The following is a 25,461-nucleotide window of genomic DNA, read 5'->3' on the forward strand; positions in this document are numbered from 1 at the left end:
GGCGGGGCTGCGGGAGGGGCGGGGCTGCAGTGACTGCGGCCGCTCTCCTCACCGTGCCCGCCTTTGCCCTTAGTCCCGCTATCTTCACCGTGTCCCCCTTTCCCTCCTGGTGCCGCTATCCTCACCGTGCCCGCCTTTGCCCTTAGTCCCGCTATCTTCACCGCGTCCCCCTTTCCCTCCTGGTGCCGCTATCCTCACCGTGCCCGCCTTTTCCCCCGGTGCCACCATGCCGGGCCCACCCTGCGGGTCCCTGCTCGACTACAAGACTGCCAAGTTCTCGCTGACGCGGAACCGGCGGGTGGGCCTCTTGCACCGGCTGCTGCAGCTGAGCGCGCTTGGCTACCTGCTGGGGTAGGGACCCTGCCCTCGGGCTGGCCGCTCCCCGCTGGGGCAGGGACATCCTCCCAGCCCTCGGGCGCGGCCGGGGGTCCCTCAGAGCCCTCCGCACATCCGCAGGTGGGTGCTGCTGCTGCGGAAGGGGTACCAGGAGCGCGACACCGCCCCGCGTGTCGCCGTGGTCACGAAGGTGAAGGGGGCGGCGGTCGCCGAGGCCGCGGGCCGGCGGCTCTGGGACGCTGCGGATCTCACCTGGCCCCCGCAGGTACGGCTGGACCCCGGGCGGAGGCAGGGACGTCACATATACGGTCAGTCATCTTGCCGCGGGTACCACAGGTCTCCCAAAGTCCAGGCAAGTCCATTAGTGCCTGTTCTGCCCATGGTGTCGCAGGGCGTCCCCTTGGACCTACCCTAGTGTCAGCCTCCCTTTGACAGCACCTTCTTGCTTCCCAGGGAGAAAATGTACTTTTCCTGGTGACCCATTTCATCGCCACAATCCAGCAAGCCCAAGGCACCTGCCCCGAGGTGAGTGAACGGACCTGCCCCAGCCCGGCCTCACAGGGGTGAGATGGAGCCAGTGGTTCTGCTGCTCAGCAGAACCCAGTGGAAGACCAGATAAAAGGGAAAATGGATTTATATTCCCACAAAACCCAATTCCCCTCGTACTCAGTGGGTCATAGTGCTCCCCAGCACATCTGCACTTGCTCTGTCATACCTTCATTAGCCAAGATGTGTATGCATATGCTCTACCAGAACTGTTTCTGTTGGCCAGGACAGGGGACATGGGGCCTCTCCAGCTCTGAACTCTTTGTGTGGTGGCACTGTATGACCATTCCAGGCTTTCTGCTGCCCTTGAACAAGAGGATGCCTTGACACACAATCCATGGATACCTGTGTCATGTTTCCTTGATAACTCCCTGCTGCAGTACTAGTGTCCCTCTTAGTGTCCTATTTTTAGGAGGAACAAAGCACAAGGTCTAGATGGTTTTCCAGCTATCCCACAATTAATTGTATATGTTCTCTGGGAGAATTCTTCCCTTTAAGGCTGGAGTCAGGCCAGCTCCTCTGCTGAGCTCTCCCAGGCTGAACCCAGCTCAGCAGATGGGGGCAAATGTCCTTTAAGCTGAACCACTGCTGGCACTTTGTACCCAAGTCAAGCACCAATTGTCCTAATGGTCCCTTCAGCTCCTGCTGTGGCCAAATGCTGCAGAGGAGGAGAAACACTGGGTTTGGGTTGGGGAAAATGGCACCAATGATTCTTCTTTAAAATGCTGAGAACTCCTAAGGTCCCAACAGGGAGGAAGACAAGTGATGTAGGGCATTTTGGGGTTCTCCCAGGCAGCCACAGGCACCTCTAGGTGCTGGGTTTGCAGTGTGCAAGCCAAGGACACACAGAGCTGAGGATTTCATTCCATTCCAGAGCTGGGGTGTGTGTGGGTGCCTGTCCCAGCCTACACCCCATGCTAGTCTCCAAGAGCTCCTCAGTTCCTGGCACTGGGACTGTAGATGACATTCATATTTGGAAAGCTTTGAATATTTAGCGGTGGCAGCTTTTGGCTTTGCAGGGTGTTTGAGTTGCCTTAATATTCTTGATGACCAGAGTATTTGGTGCTGGCAGATGAATTTGTCTATGGCCAGAGGCAGCATCAAACATGAGCCGAGCTGTTTCAGCAGCTTTACATGCACTTAAGTCTTTGCATCCTTTTATCCCTTTATGTTCCTTTTCAGACTACCAAGTTCCCTCCTTCCCATGCCTTCTCTTCCTCCCATTCCCTGAACACCTGGTGCAATCCCCAGATGTTCTCCTGCATCCCATAATGACTCCAGATCCCTAGCAGACCCTACCCAGCCCAAAGATACTGCTCCTCTAAGATCATGTTGGTGGATTTTACACCTGAATGAATGGCTGAGGCTGTCCTGGGGCAGCCCAGGGAAGGCCTGAACAGACCCCCACTTCTGAGCACACAACTGAGGATTCCCCTCCTGCATTTGGGCCTCTGTGCCGTCAGAGCTTGAGGAGTGGGTTTTTGATGAGCTGGTGACTCCTGTTATGGCCTCGGGTAGATGGGGGAGGTGTTAATGGTGTTTCCCCAGCTACGATCATCTTTTTGTGTTTGAGTAAGAGGTTTTTACTGCTCCTGACAATCAGGTAGGTCCAGAGTAAGGGTGAAGGTCTCTTGAAAAACTCATGTCATGCTATATTTAGGGTCTACTAAGCTCTTCCCCGGGGAATTCATCATGGTACTTTACAAGGTGCTTAACAGGCTCAGTCATTAGGGCCCTCCTGAATCCCTTTTGGCTGGTTCCCAGTTCCATCTGGAAGGTCTGAGGTAGTTCATGAGGCTTCCTCTGCCACTGAGCAGCAGGACACAAGTACTCTGGAGAGGAAGAATTGCCCTTTGGACATGCCTCTCTTCTGACTGGCTAGAGGCTGGTGAATGTTCATCTCTGTCTGGGAAGGACTTGGAGAAGCAGGAGCAGCAGTGCAACAATGCAGGGGAGTGACAGCATGGCCTCAGGTAGCTGCACAGCACAGTGACAGCACTTCTCTCTGTCCCTCCCAGAGTCCCTCTGTCCTCGACGGGATGTGCACAGAAGATGCAGATTGTCCCATGGGAAACCCTGTGGTTCATGGCAATGGTACTGGGTGTTTTGCTAAAGAAACAAAATCCTAGAATGGTTTGGGTTAAAAAGGAACTTAAAGCCAATCCTGTTCCACCCCCTGCCATGAGCAGGGACACCTTCCACTATCCCAGGGTGCTCCAAGCCCCAGTGTCCAACCTGGCCTTGGACACTGCCAGGGATCCAGGGGCAGCCCCAGCTGCTCTGGGCACCTGTGCCAGGGCCTGCCCACCCTGCCAGGGAACAATTCCTGCCCAATATCCCATCTGAACCTGCCTCTGCCACTGGGATACCCTTCCCTGTGTCCTGTCTCTCCAGGCTCTTGTCCCAAGTCCCCCTCCAGCTCTCTTGGAGGCCCTTTAGGCCCTGGAGGGGGCTCTAATATCTCTCCAAAGTCTTCTCCAGGTGATCAACCCCAACTCTCTCAACCTGTCTTATATTGTCTTGTTTCTAGGGATAAAAACTGGGAAATGTTTGATGTTCAATGCCACCCATTCCACCTGTGAGATCTATGGCTGGTGTCCTGTGGAGAATAGCACCCTGCCCAGGTAATCACACATGAGGAGACAGCAGATATTGGGAACTTTGGCTCTCTCCCTCTGTGTTACCAGGAGTCAGACCACATATGCCCAAGGGACAACCAGGCTCTGGGGGACCTCTGACATGGACCTTCTGGTCAATTAAACTCAGAGGGCGTTACCCAAGAGCATTTCTTGCACCTGTCCATTGTAGCCAAAATCTTGGGGTTGCAGGAGAGACTGCAGAGCTTGGGAAATAGGGCCTTGGCCACTGTGCAAGACTTGACTTTGTTGGTGGTTGTTTTCTAGGAAACCTCTTCTGGCTGAGGCAGAGAATTTCACTCTTTTTATAAAAAATACTGTCCACTTCACCAAATTTAACTTCTCCAAGTAAGTACAGTACTTCCCAGCTGGGCTGAGCATGCAGCCTGGTCCAGCCTTGGCACTGAGGCTCTGATGGGGCTGAGGAGCTGAAGCACTCGTGGAACCAGTGGCACCCAGGGCAGGTGGTGCTGGGGCAGTTAGGGCAGGACAGGTGTTGAGGTGAATACAGGTCACTTCAGCTGTCCTGGGTGTGCAGCTCTAATAGCAGTGGGATGGGGACACCTCAGAGAGAGGGACTGGTGTCCATCTGCCCATGTAGAGCACTGGCAGAGAGCCAGACAAGGCCAGGCATTCCCAAGCTCTCATTTGGAAGTGAAACTAATGGTTTTGTCTTTTAGTCCTTGCAAAGTGGTTTCACAGAAGGCAAGTAAAGGGCTGCACTGGCCCCACAGTTCCGGGCATGCTGACTGTGCTGCCTTACCATGGCAGGAGATATGGCATGAACTGTCCCTGCTGTTACCTGTAGCAGAGACCAGAGCTGGGTGCTGGGAAGAAACAAAGGAGCACAAAGAGGTGGAAGGGAAGGCCATGGTGCATGCTGTAGAGGATAACTCCATGTGAGATTCCTCTGGGCTGGTTTTTCTCCACCCTCTTCCATCTGAGGCTTTAGGGAAGGCATTGACTGTCCCCCCTCAAAGCAGGAGCACTGGCAGGCCCAATCCAATGGGAGGGTCCCCTTTGCAGTCCCACAGCTGGGCTCCATGACCTCCCACACCCCTGCCCCCCCCTCTCTCCTGTCTCAGGTGCAACACTTTACAAACCAGTGACCCCAGCTATTTCAAGAGCTGCACATATGATCCAATCTTCAACCCCTCCTGCCCTGTGTTCCGTGTCCGTGACATAGTGGAGGCAGCTGGAGAGAACTTTGGAGACCTCGCGCTGCTGGTACTTGTTTTTTATACAACTGTGGAAGGCAATTCAAAATTCCCCAAGGATGTGAGCAAGAAGCAGAGGACTGACCTGAAATGCTAAGGGAATGTGTGATCTGAGAATGTCTGAACAGTTAATGACTCATCTAATCTGATTCCATGCTTCTCCTGGAATAAAATGTATTTCACAGGGGGGAAGCATCAGAGTTCTTATCGAGTGGAACTGCGACCTGGACCACCCCGCTACCCAGTGCCAACCACAGTATTCCTTCAGCCTGCAGGACATGAGGTACAATTTCAGGTGAGTATGCTGGGACAGTGGCCACACAGGCCTGTGGGATCAGCGCATGGCAGTTGTTTGAGATTTCAGTTCTGATGGATGCTCTGAAAGGAGCAGCAGGGACAGGCAGTGTGCCTCGGTCAGTTCACAGATGACACTGAACTGGGTGGGAGTGTGGATCTACTGGAAGGCAGGAAGCCCTGCAGAGGGAACTGGACAGGCTGGATCCATGGGCTGAGGCCAGTGGTGTGAGGTTCAACAAGGTCAAGTGCCAGATTCTGTCTTGGGGTCAGAACAACACCATGGAATGCTCTCTGGGGCTGGGGCAGAGTGGCTGGAAAGGTGCAGGCAGAAAAGGACGTGAAGGTGAACATGAACCCAGGTGTGCCCAGGTGGGCAGGAAGGCCAAGGGCACATGATCTGTGCTGGCACTGCTGGGGCACCTCCAGTGCTGGGGCAGCTCTGGACCCCTCCTGACAGGAGAGACCTGGAGGGGCTGGAGCGTGGCCAGGCCAGGGAACAGAGCTGGGAAGGGGCTGGAGCCCCAGCAGAGGCTGAGGGAGCTGGGAAGGGGCTCAGCCTGGAGCAAAGGAGCCTCAGGGGGGCCCTTGTGGCTCTGCACAGCTCCTGCCAGGAGGGGACAGCCGGGGGGGTCGGGCTGTGCTCCCAGGCCAAACAAGGAGCCTTATTGGAGAGAACAGCCTGAAGTTGCACTAAGGGAGTGTTTAGATTGCATGTTAGAAAAAAATCTTTGCACTGAAAGGTTTATCTAGCCCTGGTGCAGCTGCCCAGGGCAGTGGTGGAGTCCCTGTCCCTGGAGGGATTTAAAAGCTCTGTAGATGTGGCACCTGGGGACGTGGGTTAGTGCTGGGTTAATTGTTTGGACTTAAAGATCTTGGAGACCTTTAAGGCATTGGGAGATGATAGCTCAGGGCAGGGCCTGTCAGTACAGGCTTGCTGTGGCAATTCCCATGCTTTGTAGCTCTTTTGTGTTTGGAGCAGAGCAGGGCATTATCCGCCTGAGGGCAGGGACCTGTGACTGTCCCCACCTGGGCTGGGCACACTGAGAGCTGCGTGCTCCCAGTGACCCAAACTGGATGCTGAGGGGATGCTGATGCCCCACTGTTGGTGCCAGTGAGTCATCACTGCATGTGTATGCCCAGTCTCCAGCCTGGAGTACACGCAGGAACCCAGAGGCCCAGCAATCCTTTGGCACTGGCACCCCCTTCCCTCCCTGCCTTTCTGAGCCATCCCAATGTCTCCCACAGAACTGCCTCCTACTACTGGGGCTCGCAGCAGCAGCTCTACCGGAACCTGCTGAAGCTCTACGGGATCCGCTTTGACCTCTCCGTGCACGGCCAGGTACCGGGAGCTCCTCAGCCCAGGGCTGACTCCTCACACCACTGCTCCCACCCTGCCCCTGTGGTTTCTGCTACCCTCACTTCCCCCCACCTGGGTGAGCTCTTCACATCTTCCCAGAGTTCTCTAAGCAGAGCAGGAGAAAACAGTCTCTCCTAATTGAAGAAAAACCTTTTGGTAATGCCCTGAGGGGGGAGATTTCCCTCTCTGAGGGTCTGACATGGGGGCCATGAAGTGTTCAGTAGGCAAGGTGAACTGGGCTTCGGGGCATCCCTCTGACAGAGTTATGGTGGGAGTACCCTGACAAAGATCAACGTGAACTCTACTGAACCTGGACAATTAATCCCTTCTTGATTAAAAGTACCCTCAGGGGGAAAAGGTGTGGCGTGATTAAGGCTGGATATGCCCCAGCCATGTGCACTGAGAGCCCAGAAACGCCCTGTGCCCTGGACTCCTTCTTGGCACTGTGGGCAGGAGGTAAAGGGGGATTCTGCTTCTCTGCCCTGCTCAAGTGCAGTGCTGCACCTGCTCTGGTGTCCCCAACAACAGAAAGATTTGGAGCTGCTGGAGTGAGCCCAAAGGAGGCCATGGAGATGCTCCAGGGGCTGGAGCCCCTCTGCTCTGGAGCCAGGCTGGGAGAGCTGGGGGTACTCACCTGGAGAGGAGAAGGCTCCAGGAGAGCTGGAGAGGGACTGGGGACAAGGGATGGAGGGACAGGACAAAGGGGGATGGCTTCTCAGGGTTAGACGGGATATTGGGAAGAAATCCTTCCCTGTGAGGGTGATGGTGCCCAGGCACAGGTTGCCCACAGAAGTTGTGGCTGCCCCTGGATCCCTGGAAATGTCCAAGGCCAGGTAGGATGGGGCTTGGAGTACCCTGGGGTAGTGGAAGGTGTCCCTGCGCATGGCAGGGGGTGGAATGAGATGAGCTTTAAGGTCTCTTCCAACCCAAACTATTCCATGTTTCCAAGATTGTTGATGCTACTCTGTGCAGCATGACTCACAAACTCAGTACTTAGCTTTCCAAAGAGGGAGCCTGTGCTGAGAGCACTTCCCACACTGAGAGATGTCCACAGCTGGTCTTTTATGTTCATAGTGCCCTTTCACCTGAAGAAGGTGAAGAACACCGTGCAGGACAGGGTGTACCACTTCTAGGCTGAGAGAGCAGGTCCAGGAGCTGTGGAGCAGGAGAGAACAGCCAGAAGAGAAACCACCAGACTCATTTGTGAAGGGAGGGATACATCACATCAGGGTTGTGTTTGCTGGGATGTGGTTCCATAGGCGGCAGCTGCAGCAAGAGGGAAGTTCCTGCTGTGCCTGCAGGAGCAGGTAGGTCACAGTAACCTCTGCTGCTTCCAGGTCATCAGGCACCTCAGTCCCTTCTTTGACAACCAAAGGGGGATTTCCTACAAATCAGCATGGGGAAATATCCCTGGATCCTTCCAGCACCTCCTGACGTTGAGCATGCTGCCCCGCAAGGCTCAGCCCACAAGCTTCTCACCCCTCTGACCACTCTTCACCCTCTCTCTTGCCCCTCCACTGTTTCTCACCAGGCTGGGAAGTTCAGCATTGTTCCTACCGCCGTGAGCTTTGGCACCAGCATCGCCTTCTTTGGTGCTGTGAGTACTCCAGATACACTCTTCTCCTTTGGTCCATGCCTTGGGAAGTGCCACTTCTCAGTTGTTTCCCTGCCTGCCTGAGCACAAGGCTTCCTTAGTGGCAGCCAGCACAGAGGGGAGATGGTCTGGCAGGGTGTCAGCTCAGGTCGCCCTGTGACCATTAGTAATGACACCACTGGATTGGGATCCTAAGTGCTGGCAGAGTCACATCTCATGGTGGCCAGGTTTATGTGTGGATCCTGGGACAGAGCATCACTGGAATGCTGCTGTCAGGAGAGAGCAGCTCCTCTCTGCTTCTCCTCTGACTGAAGGGATGCAGTGTCCTGTCACTATGGTGGAGCAGTCCCTTGTAGAGCCCTTCTGTGGCTCTTCCCTTCCAGCAGAGTAACAGGGAAGTCCCCCACCTGCGCCCCTTTCCCCCCTGACATGCTCATCCGAGTCCATATGTGACCGTGAAGGTGCTGGAACAGCCCTCCCTGTCCATCCATTGCAGCCTGGGGATCCTGTCTGACCTCCTGTGCAGCTCCTGGGACCAGGCTGGGTCAGAGAGGAGCCAGTGGAGTTGGCTGGAGGCAGGACTGGCTCGCTGCCCCAGCAAATGCCCACAGATGGCTGCAGGGCACAGGGGGAGCCAGGATGGAAGGCCAGGCATTCCTGTGGGAAGGTTCCCATCTTCAATGTTTGCCTGTCTCCAGGCTACAATGGTCTGTGACCTGGTTCTGCTCTACCTTGATGCAAAGGCTGACCTTTATTGGAAGGAGAAGTTTGAGGAGGTAAGGAGAGGACCACATGGGAGAGAGGAGGGTTTGAAGTGAATCATTTTGGATTTAATGATTTTCTTCCCTTTGGTTAAAACTCAGTTCCCAAGATCAGGGGAAAACCTGGTGGAGCAGCTCTTAGTTTTCAACTTTTGGGCTTGGTTGCTAGTCTGAACTGGGAGAAGGATCCAGCTGGTGCCGGGAGTCAGGGAAAGTTGCACCATGACCTCAGCTACTGTCAAAACGTGCATCAGTGGGTCACCATGGAGACCTTACCTGGAAAACTGACCCAGCTCTATGCTTTTCACCCTCTTCCAAAGGGAATCTTATGGGACTCCGTGCAGAGAGGCGCCAGCTCTTCAGGGCACATCCTGATCTGTGGTTCATTGAGAGGTTCATGTGCTAAGCATGACCGCATTGTGAGAATTCACTGCCCTGGTGAATCAGGGAGTCACAGGGAGGCCCCTACAGACCAGAAGAGCTGGCAGCCCTGCCTCAGGTCATTTCCAGCTTTGTCTGGCCAAGTCTTTGGAGCCTCTGAGGGCTGAGATCCCCCATCTCCTGGTGAACTGTCCTAAAGCTGCTCCATCCAATGAGGGGGGAAACTTTCCTAATGCCTGATCTCGAATCCAGAGTGGGGTGGGGGTCCTGGGCAGTGAATCTGGTTGCATGGAACCAAGCAGAGTAGCCAAGGGCCACCTGGGCTGCCTCCATGCCTGTTGTATACTGATGTCCCTGTTCATTTTGCAGGCAAGACCCCCTAAAGGTAAGCCTAAGGCCACAGCTTAGGGACATCGGGAATGCTCCACCACAAACACCTTTCCCTGCAGAGCCACCTGCAGGTAGATACGATGGGGACACGGCTGCAGCCCTGGTGGAGGAGAGCCAGTGCTGGCCCAGGTGGGCACTGCTGGGGTTAGGGTCTGCCTTTCCTGCAGAAGCACTGGCAGCAGCAGCAGCAGTTCTTGGCTCCTGGAGCACAAAGCTATGCCAGGGGCAGCTCCCAGCACTGACAGCTGGTGCTGGAGCAGAGCTGCCCACGGAGCTCCCCCAGAGGGTGCTGGGGAGTAGCTGCTCCTGCTTGGCACAAGAGGCTTAAAGCATTTTGCATTTCTCCATGTTCCAGTGATCTTGGGCCTTGATTTCCCTTGAAAAACAAGGATGCAATGGAATAAAGCTGTTCTGGAAGTGGGAAGAGGTTTTGCTCTGTCTCTAGCCCTGGAGGGACTGTAAGGTTGTGGAGTGCTGCTCTTGCACCTCATGGCACCCTTCCAGCTGGGATGGCTTCATGTAGGCCACCTGGATCCTCAGAAGCTCCCTGGGAAGCTCAGGGAGGGTTTAGGAGCCACGTTTTAAGTTCCAGCCCTGGGCTGGTACTTCCTAGGGGTGTGCAGTGGCTCCTGCACCCTGATTCCTGCCTCCTGTCAGGGCTGATGCTGAGCAAGAACAGGCATAGCCCTGGGGTGAGCCAGAACATTTCAGAGGTGCTGACCCCTCCCTCCCACTTTTCCCAGGCTGTGTTAACTGGTGCAAGGCAGGGATCAGCAGGGCTGTGCCTGGCTGCTGTTCTGGGGCCTCCACAAAGCTCAGAAACAGTGTCTGTGGGTTTGAGCACTGTTTAATGCTCCTTGCCAGGACCAGCTGTGTGGGGTGGAGGGGTCATGCAGCATCAGCCCATCTCGGCTGCCTGTCCCCCTGTGCCCCCAGGCTCCAGCCGGCCCCTCCCACCCTCCTGGAACTGTCGCAGGTAGAACTGTGCTGCCAGCTGCTTGGTCATAGTCCTCAGCACCAAGAAGGCAGCCACGATCTCCAGGAGGAGGAAGGCCAGGAACAAGCTGTGCATGGGCACCTCCAGCGGCAGGTGGATGACCTGCCTGTCTGACAGCAGGAAGAGCAGGAGGGGCAGCTGGATCAGGAAGGAGAGGAGCAGGAACCCAGCCAGCTCAGGCACCTGCAGGATCAGAACCTGCTGAGGTAGGGCAAGGAGGCAGTGGTGGGCTGGGGGGACCCTCTCTGCCCCTGGAGGCTCCTGCGTTAGCCTCTGCTGGCCTTGGAACCCGGGGACCAGGGATGTCCCTGCTCCATTGAGCTGTGGTCAGATGCTGTCAAACCCCTGCGTGGAGGGACACAGCAGGAGGGCAAATGGGTCCCCTTCATTTCCTCTCTCCAGGTCATGCCTTTACCCACGATTCTCTTCTAGGACAGCTCCAGGCAGACCGCCAGAGAAAGGACAGTGATGGGCACATGGCTCCTAAGTGAGGGGATATCCAGCTCCCCCAGCTGGGCTGGGCCAGGGCAGGCAGTGCTTACCTTCTCCTGGAGGTTCCCCAGGTAGCCCAGGTAGAGGCGGGAGCCCTCAGCCAGCGAGAGGATGAGGAAGGCTGTGACCAGCAGGAACTGATAGTGCCACGGCAGCAGGTGGTACTGTTATGGGGGCACAGCCTTGTCCAAGTCCAGCTGTCCATGCCCAGTTTCCCTTTCCCTGTGCACCACTCCCTGCTCTCCATGCCCAGCTCCCTGTGCCCTCCTCCCCATACCTAGCTCTTCATGCTCTGCCAGCTCTCACCATGCTGGTTCCCAGCTCTGCCTACTCTTCCCCCCCATTTTGACCATTCCTGCCTGAAAGTTCATGATTTCTATCTCTAGCAGAGATGAGCAATCTTTTCTCATGGGGGTCAGGGCATTTTGAGGATCCATTAATTCTGAAGAGGCTCCTCTGTCCCCTGCCCCCTTTTTCCCCCACCCATGCCCAGGGAGACATGGCAGGAGCAGCTCCCCCCATCCCTACGTGCCCCATGGGATGGTACCTTCAGGTGCAGCATAATCCCCTCAGCCAGGCACCAGACTGGGAAGTAGTAGACATTGAAGTACAGCATCACCTGGAGGGGCAGGCTGGACAGCACCTTGTGAGCTAGGCAGGACAGGCAGGGATGGGCAGGCTGCTCACCAGCCCTGGGCTCCCCCTGCCCAGAGGGACCCCCCCCTCACAGCTTGAGGGGAGCAACAGACCCCGGGTCCCACAAGCAGCTGATTGCAGCAAATGTTCTTATTTTTGCTCCCCTCCCTGGTGGGTGGGTTCAGGGACCCTTTGGGTGCTGGTGCCTCAGAGGCACCCAGGGGTTTTGGTGATGTGCTGAGCAGGGCCATGGGGATGGACAGACAGCCCCTGTTCCCAAGCCCCGTCTGCAGAGCCCCCGTGCCCATACCTGGCTGGGAGGTGGGGGCAGCGCCGCTGTCCCACGTCTTGTTGTTGATGAAGAGGGAGCCACTGAAGGCCACCAAGCCCCGGCGCAGGCTGGGGGGCAGCGGGGTGGGCACAGCCATGGACAGCAGCTGAGCCCTGCTCAGCCCAGCCCGGCTCAGCCTGGATTAGCCAGGAGGGAATCAGTGAGGTGACGGGCCAGGCTAATGCGCAGGGCCACGCGGCCATTGGCTCCCTGGAGACAGGGCTGCTGATCTGGAAGGGGGATCTGGGAAGGGAGAATTCCCACCTTGGAACACCAAGCCCATGCACGAATCACAAGGTGGAGTTGCAAGAAAATCACAAGTCACAGAGCATCCCCCCTCAACAGCGTCTCCAGGGGCTTGTACCTGTCACTGTGACTTGCAGCAACTGCACCCTCTCCCAGCCAGGCTCTATCAACACAAATATTGCTCAAAGACCCCTGACAGATGAGGATGCCTCATGAGAGGATGGTACTCTTCACCTGAAATGCTTCTTCAAGGCCTCCAGGTTCATGGAGCATTTACCCATCACTGTGAGTTCCTCAAGCCCCATCCAGGCTCAGGGGTGCTGGACAGCAGTGGGGGATGTGGCTGAGCCAGAGGTGAATGAGAGGAAAAGGTTCTTCAGGAACTTCAAGTTTAAAATCACAAAATTATTAAGGTGGGAAAACTCCTCTAAGATCATCAGGTCAAATTATTATCCCAGCACTGCCAGGGTCACCACTAAACCATGTCCCCAGGTGCTACATCTACACATTTTTTGAACACTTCCAGGGATGAAGACTCCACTGCTGCCCTGGGAAGCCTGCATAAGAGCTGGACAAACCTTTCCATGAAGAAATATTCCCCAATATCCAAGCTGAGCCTCTCCTGGCCCAGCCTGAGGCCGTTCCCTCTACTCCTGTCCCTGTTCCCTGGGAGCACAGCCCGACCCCCCCGGCTGTCCCCTCCTGGCAGGAGCTGTGCAGAGCCACAAGGGCCCCCCTGAGGCTCCTTTGCTCCAGGCTGAGCCCCTTCCCAGCTCCCTCAACCTCTCCTGGGGCTCCAGCCCCTTCTCCAGCACTGTTGCCTTCTCTGGACACTCTATAAGTGTCAGTCAGTTCTACCCAACAGATCTGGTCTCACCTCATGATCTTCAGCCTCCAACTCACCCCATAAGGTGCATCAGAGAAGCTGCCTCAAATAGTGGGAGCAAGTGCTATAAATGAGTCCTTAAAGGGCCAGAAACTGTCAAGGAACACAAGAAACCAAAGAAAGAGATGATTCTTTTCCTGGATAAAGCTAAAATGAAATTGCAGAGCTCACTGCCATATGCTGCCAAAACCAAACCATCTGGGACTGAAAGTATGGTTAAACCAGCATCTGATTAGCTGAAGTTGTAGGATCACAGAATGGTTTGGCTTGGAAGAGACCTCAAAGCTCATCTCATCCCACCCCTGCCATGGGCAGGGACACCTTCCACTGTCCCAGACTGCTCCAAGCCCCATCCAGCCTGGCCTTGGACAGGTCCAGGGATCCAGGGGCAGCCACAGCTGCTCTGGGCATCCTGTGCCAGGGCCTGCCCACCCTCACAAGGAAGAATTTCTTCACTATATCCCATCTTCTTCCCAATATTCCAACCTGCTCTTGTCCTGTCCCTCCATCCCTTGTCCCCAGTCCCTCTCCAGCTCTCCTGGAGCCCCTTTAGGCCCTGCAAGGGGCTCTGAGCTCTCCCTGGAGTTTTCTCCGGGTGAGCACCCCCAGCTCTCCTGGCTGGGCTCCAGCCTTCAGAGGATCTCTGTGGCCTCCTCTGAACTTGTTCCAGCAGCTCCAGGTCCTTCCTGTGCTGGGACCCTAGAGCTAGATGCAGTTCTCCAGATGGGGTCTCACCTGCATGGGGCAGAGGCAAAGCCCTAGCTGTCCCCTAAGTCCTGCCAGCACACAGGTGAGACATGGGCAGGGTGACAGGCACGCCCCCAGAATCTGAGGAGCAGAAGCTGGTGGAGAGCTCAGGATCTGGGGGCATCGGGTCTGCAGTGGCAGGCAAGGTAAGCAACCAAGATGGTACCTGGGCAGTCTGGTGGAGGTAACTGACACGGGGCAGTGCAGCTGGGGGTCACTGCATGTGTCCCAGCTGGGCTCTCATTCCTCATGGAAACAGGCAATTTATTAAGAAGAGATGGAAACTTTCTGTCCTGGCATTAGAGATTGCAAGACAGGCCTGGAAAGGTGGCAGAGAACACAACCCAGGCTTGCCCAGCTCCAGGACAGACTCACCACCGGGAAGCATTTGCCAAGGCACTGGATAAGGAGTCCCAGGTTCAACACCACCCCACACCTGTGCAGAGGAGCAATACCCATCTGAGCCAACCCTGCCCATGACCTGACACATGTCCCAAGGAAAGCTACAGTGGTGACTGGGATTTCTTGAGTCATGGGTGATATTACCAGCCCTGGTTGAAACAACTCCTCCATAAAAAGCAGGGAATGGGACTTGTTACCCCCACTGCATCTGTAGGCTGGGACAGAAGGTCCTTCCTCAGCCCCTGAATGGTCTTCAGCCCTGTGAACGTGGTGGTGATGCCCATTTTATGCAGCTCATGCCCAATACTGGATGAAGCCCCATCAGAGGCAAAGGAGGTCAAAAAGCATCTTCCTGAAAAACAAAGTACTCTGCCACTGTGTCCCCAGTGTAGCAAAGTTGTGCTGAGGGAGCTGCCAGTCTCACCCAGCCTGGAGAATATGACAGAGAACTTGGGAAAAACACACAGCTGAAGGGAATGCCACCCTGTGGTGCCCTAGAGTCCCCTGGCACTCCAGCTGGGTCCCCTGGGGAGCTACCAAAGCTGAGTCCAACTATCCCACCAGCAGGACACAGGATACAAAGCCAGATCTTTGTGAGTAGTGAGCAGAGCTGAGGCAGTACCTGGGCAGCTGCCTCCACCTGGGCAGTGCCCCCAGCCCTAGGCCACTCGGGAAGAGCCCTGCCTGGGGCACCAGGATCTGAGCAGCTCCAGCCACCCCTGCCCTCGGAGGAGGACCTGTGGACAGGAATACTGACATTTGTCTTTTGGAGCCTGAGATGAGACTTGCAAGTTCCCATTGCTTTGTGGATCCAGCAGACACACAATGGTCCCTGTTCATCACAGGATGTGTGCTGGAGTGTGCACATCCTGCTACCACCCCTCCTGGTCATTCCATCTGGGAAAAGCTCTGCAGTGAAACCAGGAGAGACCAGCCAGAGATGTGATAGACACTGGGACATTTCTACCCAGCCAAGATCTGAAATACTGGAAATACAGGTGAGCTGGACACAGGTGGTAAGTCTCCAGAGAAGCGGTTCTTGAACAATCTGGCCAACATGCAGAGGTGACCCAAGGTCTTGGAAGGAATCAGAAATGACCCAGACCCCAAGAATAGTATTGCTTTAATTCACAAGGGGTGAATCAAATTAAAAATATAAATCCTCTTGTTTGGGACACAGGGTAAAACACTGACTGCTGGGGAAGGAGTTTCCCCCAGAACAAAGAACTGGAGTCTCTCCAAGGGGGACTCTCAACCCCCACTCTGCTGGGCTGATGGACTCTGGACTGTGGCTGGCCAGGTCCACTCCTGAGCTGGAGACATGGCTCTTCTTCAGCATGGGACCAGAAACAGGACAGCAGAGTACAAGCACGATGGGCTATGCAGCTTTGTCACTACACTGGACAAGTGCCAGAGAACGGACAGCCAGAAATGCTCCCCCAGTTATTTTTCCTCTAATAACACCTCAGCAACAGCACTGATCCCGTGATAGCATTAAGGAGAGATATCTCAAGGCTGGCTGGAAGGGTGGCCACCCAGCCCAGGGCTGCAGCTGAGCCATCACAGCTCTCAGGTACCCCTGCAATGCACTCCGGCAATGGGCCCAAGAGCTGCCAGTGCCCCAGCCCAAACCAAGCCCCAGGAGACAGGGAATGAATCCCAGCCCCTTGGCTGCTCCAGGACAGGAGATTCTGGGATGGGGACTGATGAGCTCTAGAGCCCTCAGCATGGACAGAGACTCACCTCTACTGGTGGGGCTGCACAGGACCAGCCTGGACAACACAAGCACCAGCTGCACAGAGATCACCCAGTGTAATCTCCTGGCCCGCCCAGATGCCCCGGGGGGTGGGTGGGCACAGGGAGAGCTGTGGCAAAAGCGGCAGCCATGCAGGAAAGGAGCAGATGTCAGGCTCCGCAGGGATGCGTGTTGGAGCTCTGCTGGGAGCAAAGGGAATTTGGAAAGGAGCATCATGCATGAAAGCACAGGAGCAACCAAAGGCACTCGTGCTGCTTATGGGAGTGAGGGACATGCGTGGGGCACACCCGCCTGGGGACCCTCAGCCCTACGGCAGCATCCAGAGCCATATGACGCCCATGCCCACTGCCAGTGCCAAGCCTCACGCTCTCTGTGGGCTGCTTTTCCAGCATTCCACAGCAATTGCAACAGCAGAGCCCCATCCCCAGCCCAGCAGGTACAGGGGCAGAGGAGCTGTGTGAGATCCTCCTGGAAGATCTGAAGGCAGGTTCATCAAAGGGAAATGGCTGAGCCATGGGGTTCCCACCAGGCCATGGAGCTGCTGTCCCATCTCCCCATGGCGAGTGCAGCATCAGGAGAGCTCAGCCATCCGTGGCTTTAGGTGCCCTTCCCTGTTAGCCATGACATGTCTCCAGTTCTAAAAGAGAGAAAAACAACAGCGCTGTGAGGGGTTTCTCAACGTGCGCAGGCAAATGCTCTTGGTGTGCCGTGGTGCTAGTCCAGTACTTGGTGTCCATCCCAGCAATCAGCTGCCTCCTCTGCACTCACACCTGTCACTAAACTGTCCAAAAAGTCACCTGCAGGTCCTCAATTCTGTGTAAAACTGAGTTCAAACATTTTATTTATTTATATTTAAAAGCTGCCCTTCAGCTGAAAATCCATGGAAAGCTGCCAAACCCCCGCCAAGCAAGGTCCCAGCCAACAGGATCTGTGCCGGATGTGGCTCCTGGCAGCCCCAGCCCTATCACCCAGCACTGCCCCACATGTGAGGGGGATGCAAAATAAGGACACCCACCCCATAACCAGTGTCTCCACATGGGAATTAGGGATATGGCCCAGTCAGGGGGGCAGCTGTCCCTCCTGCCAGCCCCTCATATCCAGCACACTCAGGACCCCAAACCAAACGTACTTGCCGTGACGAACAAACAGCCTAAAGTTGTGAAAGCAGCAGGAGACAAAGAGAGAAAAGACATTCAGGTTTAATCTGGCTTCCTCCAGCCCCTGAGCCCTACCACAGTCCCAGCAGCTCCTCCCCACCCCCAGGATACCCACAAGATACCTCCCTCCCAGCCACAAAGTGGGACAACAGCAATCATTTCCCGATGTACCAGGGTGATGGCACAAGAAATTCTTCCCTTTGAGGGTGGTGAGACCATGACACAGACTGCCCAGAGAATCTCTGGCTGCCCCATCCTTGGAAGTGTCCAAGGCCAGGTTGGATGGGGCTTGGAGCAATCTGGGATAGTGGGAGAGAAGGGGGCAGGGGGTGGAATTGGATGGGCTTTAAGGTCCCTTCCAACCCAAACTATTCTGTCATTTTATGGACCCTGTCTCAGCTGAGGGGGCCCACGACATGCTCCCCATCCCAGGGATGCCCAGGGAGTCTGAGACACAAAGCTTCCAAGGGGCTGGGAGTGCTCCTCTCCCTGAGCTTTTGAAAAAATCTGGTTTTATTTCAGATGTGGAAACACCCCTGGAACAGGGACCCACATTTCCTCAGCAGCTCTGATTCCCACTCTAAAGGCCTCTTCCCAGCTGTTATCACCTCCCTGGAATTTGCCTTCCAGCACCCACCCTCAGCACAAAACTATGCTCTTTCCTCTGCATGGTCTAAAAAGCACAGTGAAGGGAGAAAAATTTCCTTTGCCTATCAGGTCTGCTCCAAGGAATTGGAGGCTGAGACACCACAGGCCAGCATACTCGCACGACCAGCTCTTTGGGCTGGGTTGTGCATAGGGGGTTATGCACAGGCTACACACCCAGTCCCTCTCTGCAGGTCTCCTTGACTGACTGGGTGCCCAGGTGCACCCCAACATCCAGCACTGCTTCCTTGATGATATGCTAGTGCCCAAAGGCAGAGAGTATTCCCATCCCATCCTGTCTGTGCAAGGATTTGGGTCCTTGTGTTTAAGACAAACCCCATGTGTGGGGGATGCCAGACTTGGAGGCAGCTGACAGGTAGCACAGGGGGGATGGAGGAAGCAGAACAGGAAGGGAGATGCAAGAGGGGTATGGAGACGGATCAGTGTGAAAGGCTCAGCTCTGCCCAGCACCCCATGGCCGTGCTTAGCCTCTGCCCTGGCACTGCCACTTCCCACTGCCTGTCTACTTACTCTACATCACGCTTCCGGATGGTCCTGCCAGCAGCCAGGACCTCAGCCACCTTGGACACAATTGGGTCGTAGTTCATGCTGGCCACAGCCACCACCTCGTCACTCCTAGGGCCAAGCAGAGCAGAGCAGTTAGGGCAGCCTGGACGGGCACAGTTCCACCACCCAAAACCCACCATGATGGAGAGAAGAGGGAGACAAAGAGGAGCACCCACTCCAGAGCCAGGCCTGATCCCAAGGTATGAGCACCACAGGGACTGGATAAAGGTGGCTGGAACAAGGATCAGGAGAGGGTATAGAGTGGCACAGCAGGCCCCATTGGTTCTACCAGTGTTGACGATGATGTCATGAGCATCACTAGGGTGCCTGGGTGATGGAGACAGCTCTGCCACCCTGGCATCTGTGGGAAAACACCACCAAAGTTGGATCTGATGGTGGATAAAAACCTGGACAACATGAAGGATGCCCAGCTGTGATCCCTGCGCTGCTGCCCTGTGCAGAGGGAGTGGAGAGGCAGGTGGTCAGAATTTTCCTGTGGAACAGTCAGTTGGGATGCTCCACATCCCCTTCCTGGTCCCTACCTCCAAACAGGCAGAGTGCCCCGCTCTGAGCTGCTCCATGGGCACTGGGACAGCTGGAGTGTCCAAACCCTGGGTCCCACAGCCCCAGCAAGGAAGTCCCCGTGTATATGAGATGTCCAGGTTGGCTGACTGTTCCCCTAGCAGGATCCCAATGCAGCCTCAAAGGTTGAGAGGAAACAAATGAAGGAGAAGGAAGAGGATGTAAAACTGCTGGAGGAGCTTTGGCTAAAGGTCACAGGCAAACGAGAAGGGAGGTTCTCGTTTGGAGTTTGCTGAGGTCAATCCAAGTGTAAACCTTCAAAGCCTGACCATGAAGAGAAAACTGAATGCACAATGTGAGATCAGGGTAAGATTTTAAACTCTGGTGATATTGTTGAATAAACTGAAAAGTAGAAGCACCCACTAAATCAAGATCTGCTCTTAAATCAACTGCCAAAGAGCTCTGGGATCAACAGAGCAAAGAGCAGCTGGGGTGGGGAGGGATATATGCCTAATTCCCAGGACAAGGAGAGCAAAAGCCATGTTTCAGAGGACACTTCAGCCCTGTGCAGCCACGGAAGTTAAAGCTATCTCTCACATCTGTCTACAAAGCCATGGGGCATCTCCATCACAGACTGTTTCAAAAAACTCCCATTCCTAAATAAGCTCATGGCAAATAAAGGAGAGCAGTTTCCTGAGCAGAGCCAACTCCAAGCTGGGAAACACAAAGTGGTTGGAGAGACCTACCCATCAAAACCAGGGGGAGATGTGCTGTTCTAAGCAATGAATAACCAAGGTGTGCAAGGGAACCAGAAGGGAACCACCAGCTGCCCACTGGCTCACCCTCAAACCCCAAAGGGGCCAGCCAGGAAGGTGGATGCAGCCCAAACATTTCTGTCCGCAGGACATAGGGTAGCTGCTCCTTTTGCAAAATAGTTCATGGCGTGCTGGTGAGCTGGAGCACCCTGCATCAGCAGCAGCTTTTGAACTCTTTGTCAGACAGATGGGGGAAGCCAGGAAGAATCCCTCTTTTTCAAAAGGTTTTCAAAGGTAACAAGAATTCCCATCCTGAACTTGGGATTTGGAGCAATCAGAAATCTTTGTGAAAACATATGGAAGAGGGAAGCACAGTGAATGTGTCTACATGGTCTTCCCTTCTTCTGCAGCGTCCAGCGTAACAAAGGTGGGGAACTGTGAAGAATCACAGAGAAAACTGAATGAACAATCACAGCAATTCCAGCAATTCCCTGGTCTCCAAGATCTTAGGGGCAGGAGGACATCAGTCAGTTGTCCAGGCAGTGTGCCATGGGGACATCTGCAGAGTGCTGTCCCCTACACCTCCCAGCACAGGGCCTTCCTTTTATTGGCCTCTACACAGCTCTGAGAAAAATGCTTTCCTCTTCAAACTCTGGGGCAGAAGAAGCCTTATTGTGAAAGCCAATGCTGAGTACAGGCTGTAGGAGCGGGAACCACCAGTGATTCCTGCAACAATTAAGGAGGACCAGGAGGAGAAGAGTTCAAACATAGGGTGGGCACAGCAGAAAGAAGCAGGAGGAAATGGTCAGCTTGGGACTGTCCTCAGTCCAAAAGCATTAGCACCAACTAGAAGAACCACCACCAAAAAAGAAAAGACAAAGAAATGCTCCAGCGGCCTCTCACAGACAGAGAGCCAAGCAGTGGGGGGCACACTGGCTGACCCCCACCAGCCAGTGCTTCCCAGTACCTCCAGCTCTCAGCATGGAATGCCATCCTGGTACCCACACGCCAGCTCCGGCAGACCCTCCTGGGTGGCAGAACAACACAGCCTCAGCAGGGACCTCCAGGTCTGCCCACCAAGCCCAGGTCCCCTGGCAGCCCCTGTCCCTTGCAGCCACCCCACGGAGCGTGGGGCCCTGGCATGGAGCAGGGATTATGCACCTTGTTCAGGGCGTTACCTTTGAACACACTCAGATGCTTAATTAAAGCAACCTGATGCTTCCTTTCAAATTAGGGTTGGGATAAAGAGATAAAAGGCTCTCATGTGGAAAGGCTGCAGGAGGGGAACATCCCCACAGCAGCTCTCCTCAGCACAGGTGGTGCCTTGGCATGAACCCACCCCTTTAGGCAATTTTGACCAAGGTTCCAGCACACTCTGAGCGGTATCCAGTGTGTAAAGGTCCCTGGGTGCCAGTTGGAGCCCCATCCCTGCAGCAGGTGTTTACCCAAGGTGTGCAGGTACCAGGGAGAGGAGGGTGAGCATTGGGGATCCTCAGGGTGATGCAGTGAGCCCCATACCTCTTCAAGCCCAATGTACGCATCCATCCACCAGGCTCCATTCTGAGCGACATGGGCAAGTGGGCCACCCTCAGGGAGGGAGAAGGCATGGGGTACATTGGAAATGGGACAGAGGGACAGTGAGATGATGTCTGCAGAGCCAGAGCTGGCTCCTGTCCTGAGCTCCCTCCTCATCCCTGCCTGGATCCTACTGCCAAGTGGTTTGACAGCTGAGCTGGGCAGCTCTTTGCTTCCCTGGTTTCCCTCTCCCTATCCTTAATATCAGAAAGCACTTAGAGAAACCCCTCTAGTTCCAGCATGAGGATGTTCTGTGGCCACTGGTTTCAGACTGGAATGGACAGAGGAAACAGAAGAATAAACAGCAGCAAATATTTTTGGGATAAATTCATGGTGCACTGACTTTGCAGTCTAAACAGCCAGCATGGCTCCAGAACAGCTGAGGCAACACATCCCAGCTGCCAACACATCTCAAGAATGCGCTCCCAGGGAGGGTCCCAACCTGGGGGGGGAGCTGGGTTTCACTACAGATATAACAAAGCTCCCAAGTTCCTTCAAACCTTCACAGCTTGTGATAGAAGAGTTTTTTGAGCTCAATTTGTCAAACCAGAAGCAGAAACAGTGATGCTTGAGCACTCTGTCCAGCACTGGTCACAAATCATTAACATGATTCCATCTGGGAAGGAAATATTTGATAGGAATTGCCAGTAGAAGCTGTCATCTGCTCACAGAGATTATGAGGGCAAAGGGCAGAGACACCAGGCCCAAAGACCAGTTTAACTTGTTGTACAATCAGAACATCATTTCTCCAGGGCCTTGTACAAGTGTTCCACAAACTCCTTGTGCAGAGGTGAACAAAACTGACTGACAGAAGCTCTGGCAGAACTATTTTCCAGCCTAGCAATCTCAGATGAATGCCTGTGTAGGAATATGGACAAGAAAAACACTTACTTGGTATAAAATGCCACAAACTTCAGTTCATCTAGATCTCCCTGAATGACAACATCATCGAATCCTTCCCCATGACCTGGAAGGCAAAGAAGAAGTGAAATCAGCAGCAATTCCTCCAGATCCAGCTCTAAGACAGGGTGTTTCATTCCAGCACTAAATGGAGAATGTCCTGCAGTGACCAAAAGACCAGCACCAGGAGATGCAGGTACCAAAAACCACAGAATCACAGGAGAGTTTTGGGTTGGAAGAGGCCTTGAAAAACACCTTGTTCCCACCCGCTACCATGGGCAGGGACACCTTCCACTATCCCAGGTTGCTCCAAGCTCTGTCCAACCTGTCCTTAAATACTTCCACAGATGGGGCAGCCACAGCTTCTCTGGGCAACGTGTGCCAGGGCTTCATCACCCTCACAAGGAAGAATTACTTCCCAATATTTAATTTAAGTGAATCCTCCATGCTGTTTACAGAAGTGCACTTCATGGCAGATGGGTTTCAGAGGAAACACTGAACCTCTTCGGAAGCCAGGCAGGGAAGCAGCCCTGTGGCAGAGGTCAGTGGGGAGGGTTCACAGTGAAGGAGGTGACCCTGGCTTCTCTACCCCAGGACACCTCCAGCAGCACAAACTCTCAGCAGCCCCAGGGAGCCCCTTACCCGCGTATCGGATGCTCTTCCCGAACATGGCTGTCCACAGGTACGGGACAGTGCTGATCTCCGTGCCGTGGGCCAGCATGTTCAGCGCGGCGATGCGGCCTGCAAGAGAGCACAGGGATGGGGGAACTGCCACCCCAGGGCAAGCTCCATGCTCTGCACTCAGGCCACATCATCAACACCAGCAGTCACAGAGTACAGGGAAACAAAAAACTATGGCTGAGAAAACCCACACAGCAACCAAGACAAAGCAGGAAGCACACAAAGATGGGCTCAGACTCCTTCCCATGGTGCATCTCCTACTTATCACCTCCACTGGCATGAGCCATGTACCCATGAGACTCTTTCCCCCCAGCTTGTGCAATAGTGACAGGGTTGAGAGTGTGCTGAGCTCCTACCCAGATGGGGATGGGACGGACAAACCCTTGGAGGGCAGGGAGACCATTGGGGTACGGTCCTTGCTGCAGAAACATATCTGGACATGGGAGAGGTGTCCAAAGGCTGAATTTGGAACTGTGGTTCCAAAACCTCTCACCCAACGCACAGGAAACCTCTCTGTGTGACTGTGGCCATGAGGGCAGCCCATCACACCAGGGGTTCCAGGCTGACGAGAGGCGAGAAGGGTTGGAGCTCTGCTGAACGCTCCCAGGCCAGCCTGGCAGTGTGGGAAGCCCAGCTGGGAGCCTGAGCCCAGGCTGGCATTAGGATGCAAGCTCCTAAGTGTCCTGGGGCAGAGAATAGCGCGGGCTCCTGCAGCAGTGCCAGGGAGCAAAGGGAATATGGGAAAGCCTGTCCCTGGGCTCCTCTGTGCTGGTGATGAGGCATTGTTAGGCAAAGCTTGGCAAGAATGCTGACACATGAAGGCATAAGATACACATGCTTCAAAATGTTCAATACAACCACCCAGTCTCTCTGTTGGCCCTTGTCTCATTCTTGCCCTGGAGGGTTTGGAAATTTCCTGAGAATCTGGAAAAGGCTCTTTTCTGCAAAGTACCTACCATGCATGTGGGCCATCTGCCAGTGGGGGACATTAACCTTCTTGTTATTCCTCAAGGCCAATGGAAATGTGACAGCATCTCCAGCAGCAAAGACCCCTGGGATGTTGGTCTGCATCATCTGCAGGGGGGAACAGAGGTGGCATTAGTGGGGTTTGCACCCTACAGAAACTCCACAGCTGGAGTGGTCCAGAGCTGCCACAGTCCCTCAGAACACAGGGAAAACCTCTGCTTGGCTGTGGGACCCACATGGGAGATTTCACTCAGCCTTCTTCACTTTCAAATGAGAACACACATGCAGGGACCTACAGTATCCCTCAGCCAGTGGGTTATCCAATAAAAAGACACATGGACTGGTGTCCTGGAGCCTCTCTCAGAAGTATGAGGCTTGTTGGTGTTGGCTGATAGAGCACAGCTAATTGCAGGGATGAGCACTGCATGGCACTGAGCCCCAGGGTCCCGACATGCTCCTTTGCCCAAGGCACCAACACCCACCAGCTCCAACATTGCTCCTCCCATCACAGTCCCTGGTGGTGGGGAGAAAGGATGAGATCCTTTAGGATCCTTGAAAAGATGGATCTATCTCAATTTTTTCCCCTCTAAATATCCATACCAGGAAAGCTCAGAGCCAGACCCAAGCCAGAGCATCGAGGTCTGGGGTTTGCACAGCCCCCCTTGCAGAGGGGGTTCCCGGGCACTCCTGGTGATGCTTCCAGAATTTCATCATCTCATAGAATATCCTGAGATGAAGGCAACCACAAGGGTCATTGAGTTCAATTCCTGGCCCTGCACAGGCCAACCCAAAGAATTAAAAAATTCCAATTCTGCCATCTTGGCAGATAAAAAGCCATGAAAAGCCCCTGAGGCAGCAGTTTGGAGCCCCAAGGAAGCTCAAGATCAAAAGAGCTGACCCAGCTCCTCCTGCTCTCCCTCCCACAGAGGCTGCCCCTGGGCTCACCTTGTTGACCACGATGAAGCCCTTGGAGTCGATGTTGATGCCACTCTGCTTGAGGAAGCCTGTCGCTGGGACTGCACCTGGGGGGGAAGCCAAAGGCTGCTGCTGCAGTGTCCAGTGTTCCACAGCCCTAGGGGCTGATCCTGAGGCCTTTCCTCCCGCCAGGACTGGGGGGCTGCCCTCAGGGACAGGCAGCAGCTGCTCTGGGAGTGTGGAGCAGGGCCAGGTACCCTACAGAGCCCCCACTGCCTCTGGCCCCTCACAATCAGCCTCTGGCCCCTCAGGATCCCTGTCCTGTCCAAGCCAGCACTGTAACCTGCCCACTGCCCTTTTCTAGTGCTAAGAGATAATTTTCAATTTCATTCTCTTTTATAGATAGTTTGAAAGAAATTGTATTTAAAAGGGAACCTTTGAGCTTCCAGCCAGAGCTCTTCAGCCTCCCCCTAGTCTGTGCATTTCCTTCACCTTCCTTCTCCTTTCTTAATTTTTTTTTTACCTCCAACCTCTTCACAAATCAGAGTAATCAATAAAAACAATAAAACCAGACTTAAATTAATTCTGTGGTTCTTCCAGTCCACAGCATTTTGAAGAGGGAAGGAAAGGGAATTTCCCCACCACCACTATGAAGTGTAAAGGAGAAATATATCATATTCTTTGGGATATTTTCTTTTATTTTATAGTATAAGATACATTTTTGATTGCTGTCAGCAGCAATTAAAAAAACACACATTAAAAATTCAGTT

At 54.5% G+C, this 25,461-nt stretch overlaps 2 protein-coding genes across 11 annotated transcripts in view; one reads left to right on the forward strand and one right to left on the reverse strand.

Annotated features, from left to right (window-relative positions):
- Positions 1 to 12: 12 nt before the first annotated feature.
- Positions 13 to 24,814, forward strand: LOC129128377 (P2X purinoceptor 6). 7 transcript variants are annotated; one of them, XM_077187693.1, is made up of 12 exons: positions 13 to 351; positions 457 to 601; positions 790 to 861; positions 2,901 to 2,976; positions 3,413 to 3,506; positions 3,786 to 3,866; positions 4,604 to 4,745; positions 4,921 to 5,030; positions 6,278 to 6,371; positions 7,921 to 7,986; positions 8,682 to 8,759; positions 9,495 to 9,674. In XM_077187693.1, the coding sequence occupies exons 1-12, from the start codon at positions 227 to 229 to the stop codon at positions 9,531 to 9,533; spliced, it is 1,122 nt and encodes a 373-aa protein (XP_077043808.1). In that variant the 5' UTR covers positions 13 to 226; the 3' UTR covers positions 9,534 to 9,674. The 7 variants fall into 7 exon arrangements, 6 of the variants coding, with proteins under 6 accessions (XP_077043808.1, XP_077043810.1, XP_077043807.1 ...); XM_077187695.1 differs by lacking the exon at positions 8,682 to 8,759; XM_077187692.1 differs by having other exon boundaries at positions 8,682 to 9,551.
- AIFM3 (AIF family member 3) overlaps positions 15,359 to 25,461 on the reverse strand; it is a 55,884-nt gene continuing 45,781 nt past the window's right edge. Inside the window, exons 15-21 of one of the 4 annotated variants that reach the window (XM_077187690.1) lie at positions 24,722 to 24,798; positions 23,767 to 23,884; positions 22,772 to 22,870; positions 22,121 to 22,196; positions 18,342 to 18,446; positions 17,142 to 17,158; positions 15,359 to 16,645 (exon numbers count right to left, since the gene is read on the reverse strand). In XM_077187690.1, the coding sequence (XP_077043805.1) occupies positions 16,623 to 16,645; positions 17,142 to 17,158; positions 18,342 to 18,446; positions 22,121 to 22,196; positions 22,772 to 22,870; positions 23,767 to 23,884; positions 24,722 to 24,798 (515 nt within the window). In that variant the 3' untranslated portion in view covers positions 15,359 to 16,622. Of the gene's footprint in view, positions 16,646 to 17,023; positions 17,159 to 18,341; positions 18,447 to 22,120; positions 22,197 to 22,771; positions 22,871 to 23,766; positions 23,885 to 24,721; positions 24,799 to 25,461 lie in introns of all 4 variants that reach the window. The other 3 variants (XM_054645636.2, XM_077187691.1, XM_054645637.2) reach the window with 3 other exon arrangements.

Source organism: Agelaius phoeniceus, chromosome 18 (genome assembly GCF_051311805.1).
Source record: "Agelaius phoeniceus isolate bAgePho1 chromosome 18, bAgePho1.hap1, whole genome shotgun sequence".
NCBI classification, from domain to species: Eukaryota; Metazoa; Chordata; class Aves; order Passeriformes; family Icteridae; genus Agelaius; species Agelaius phoeniceus.

Coding starts and splice junctions, on each gene's coding strand:
- LOC129128377 (XM_077187692.1), top strand. CDS start 227: ATGCCGGGCCCACCCTGCGGGTCCCTGCTCGACTACAAGACTGCCAAG. Junction 5,031..6,277: donor GACATGAGGTACAATTTCAG/GTGAGTATGCTG, acceptor TGTCTCCCACAG/AACTGCCTCCTACTACTGGG. Junction 6,372..7,920: donor ACCTCTCCGTGCACGGCCAG/GTACCGGGAGCT, acceptor GTTTCTCACCAG/GCTGGGAAGTTCAGCATTGT.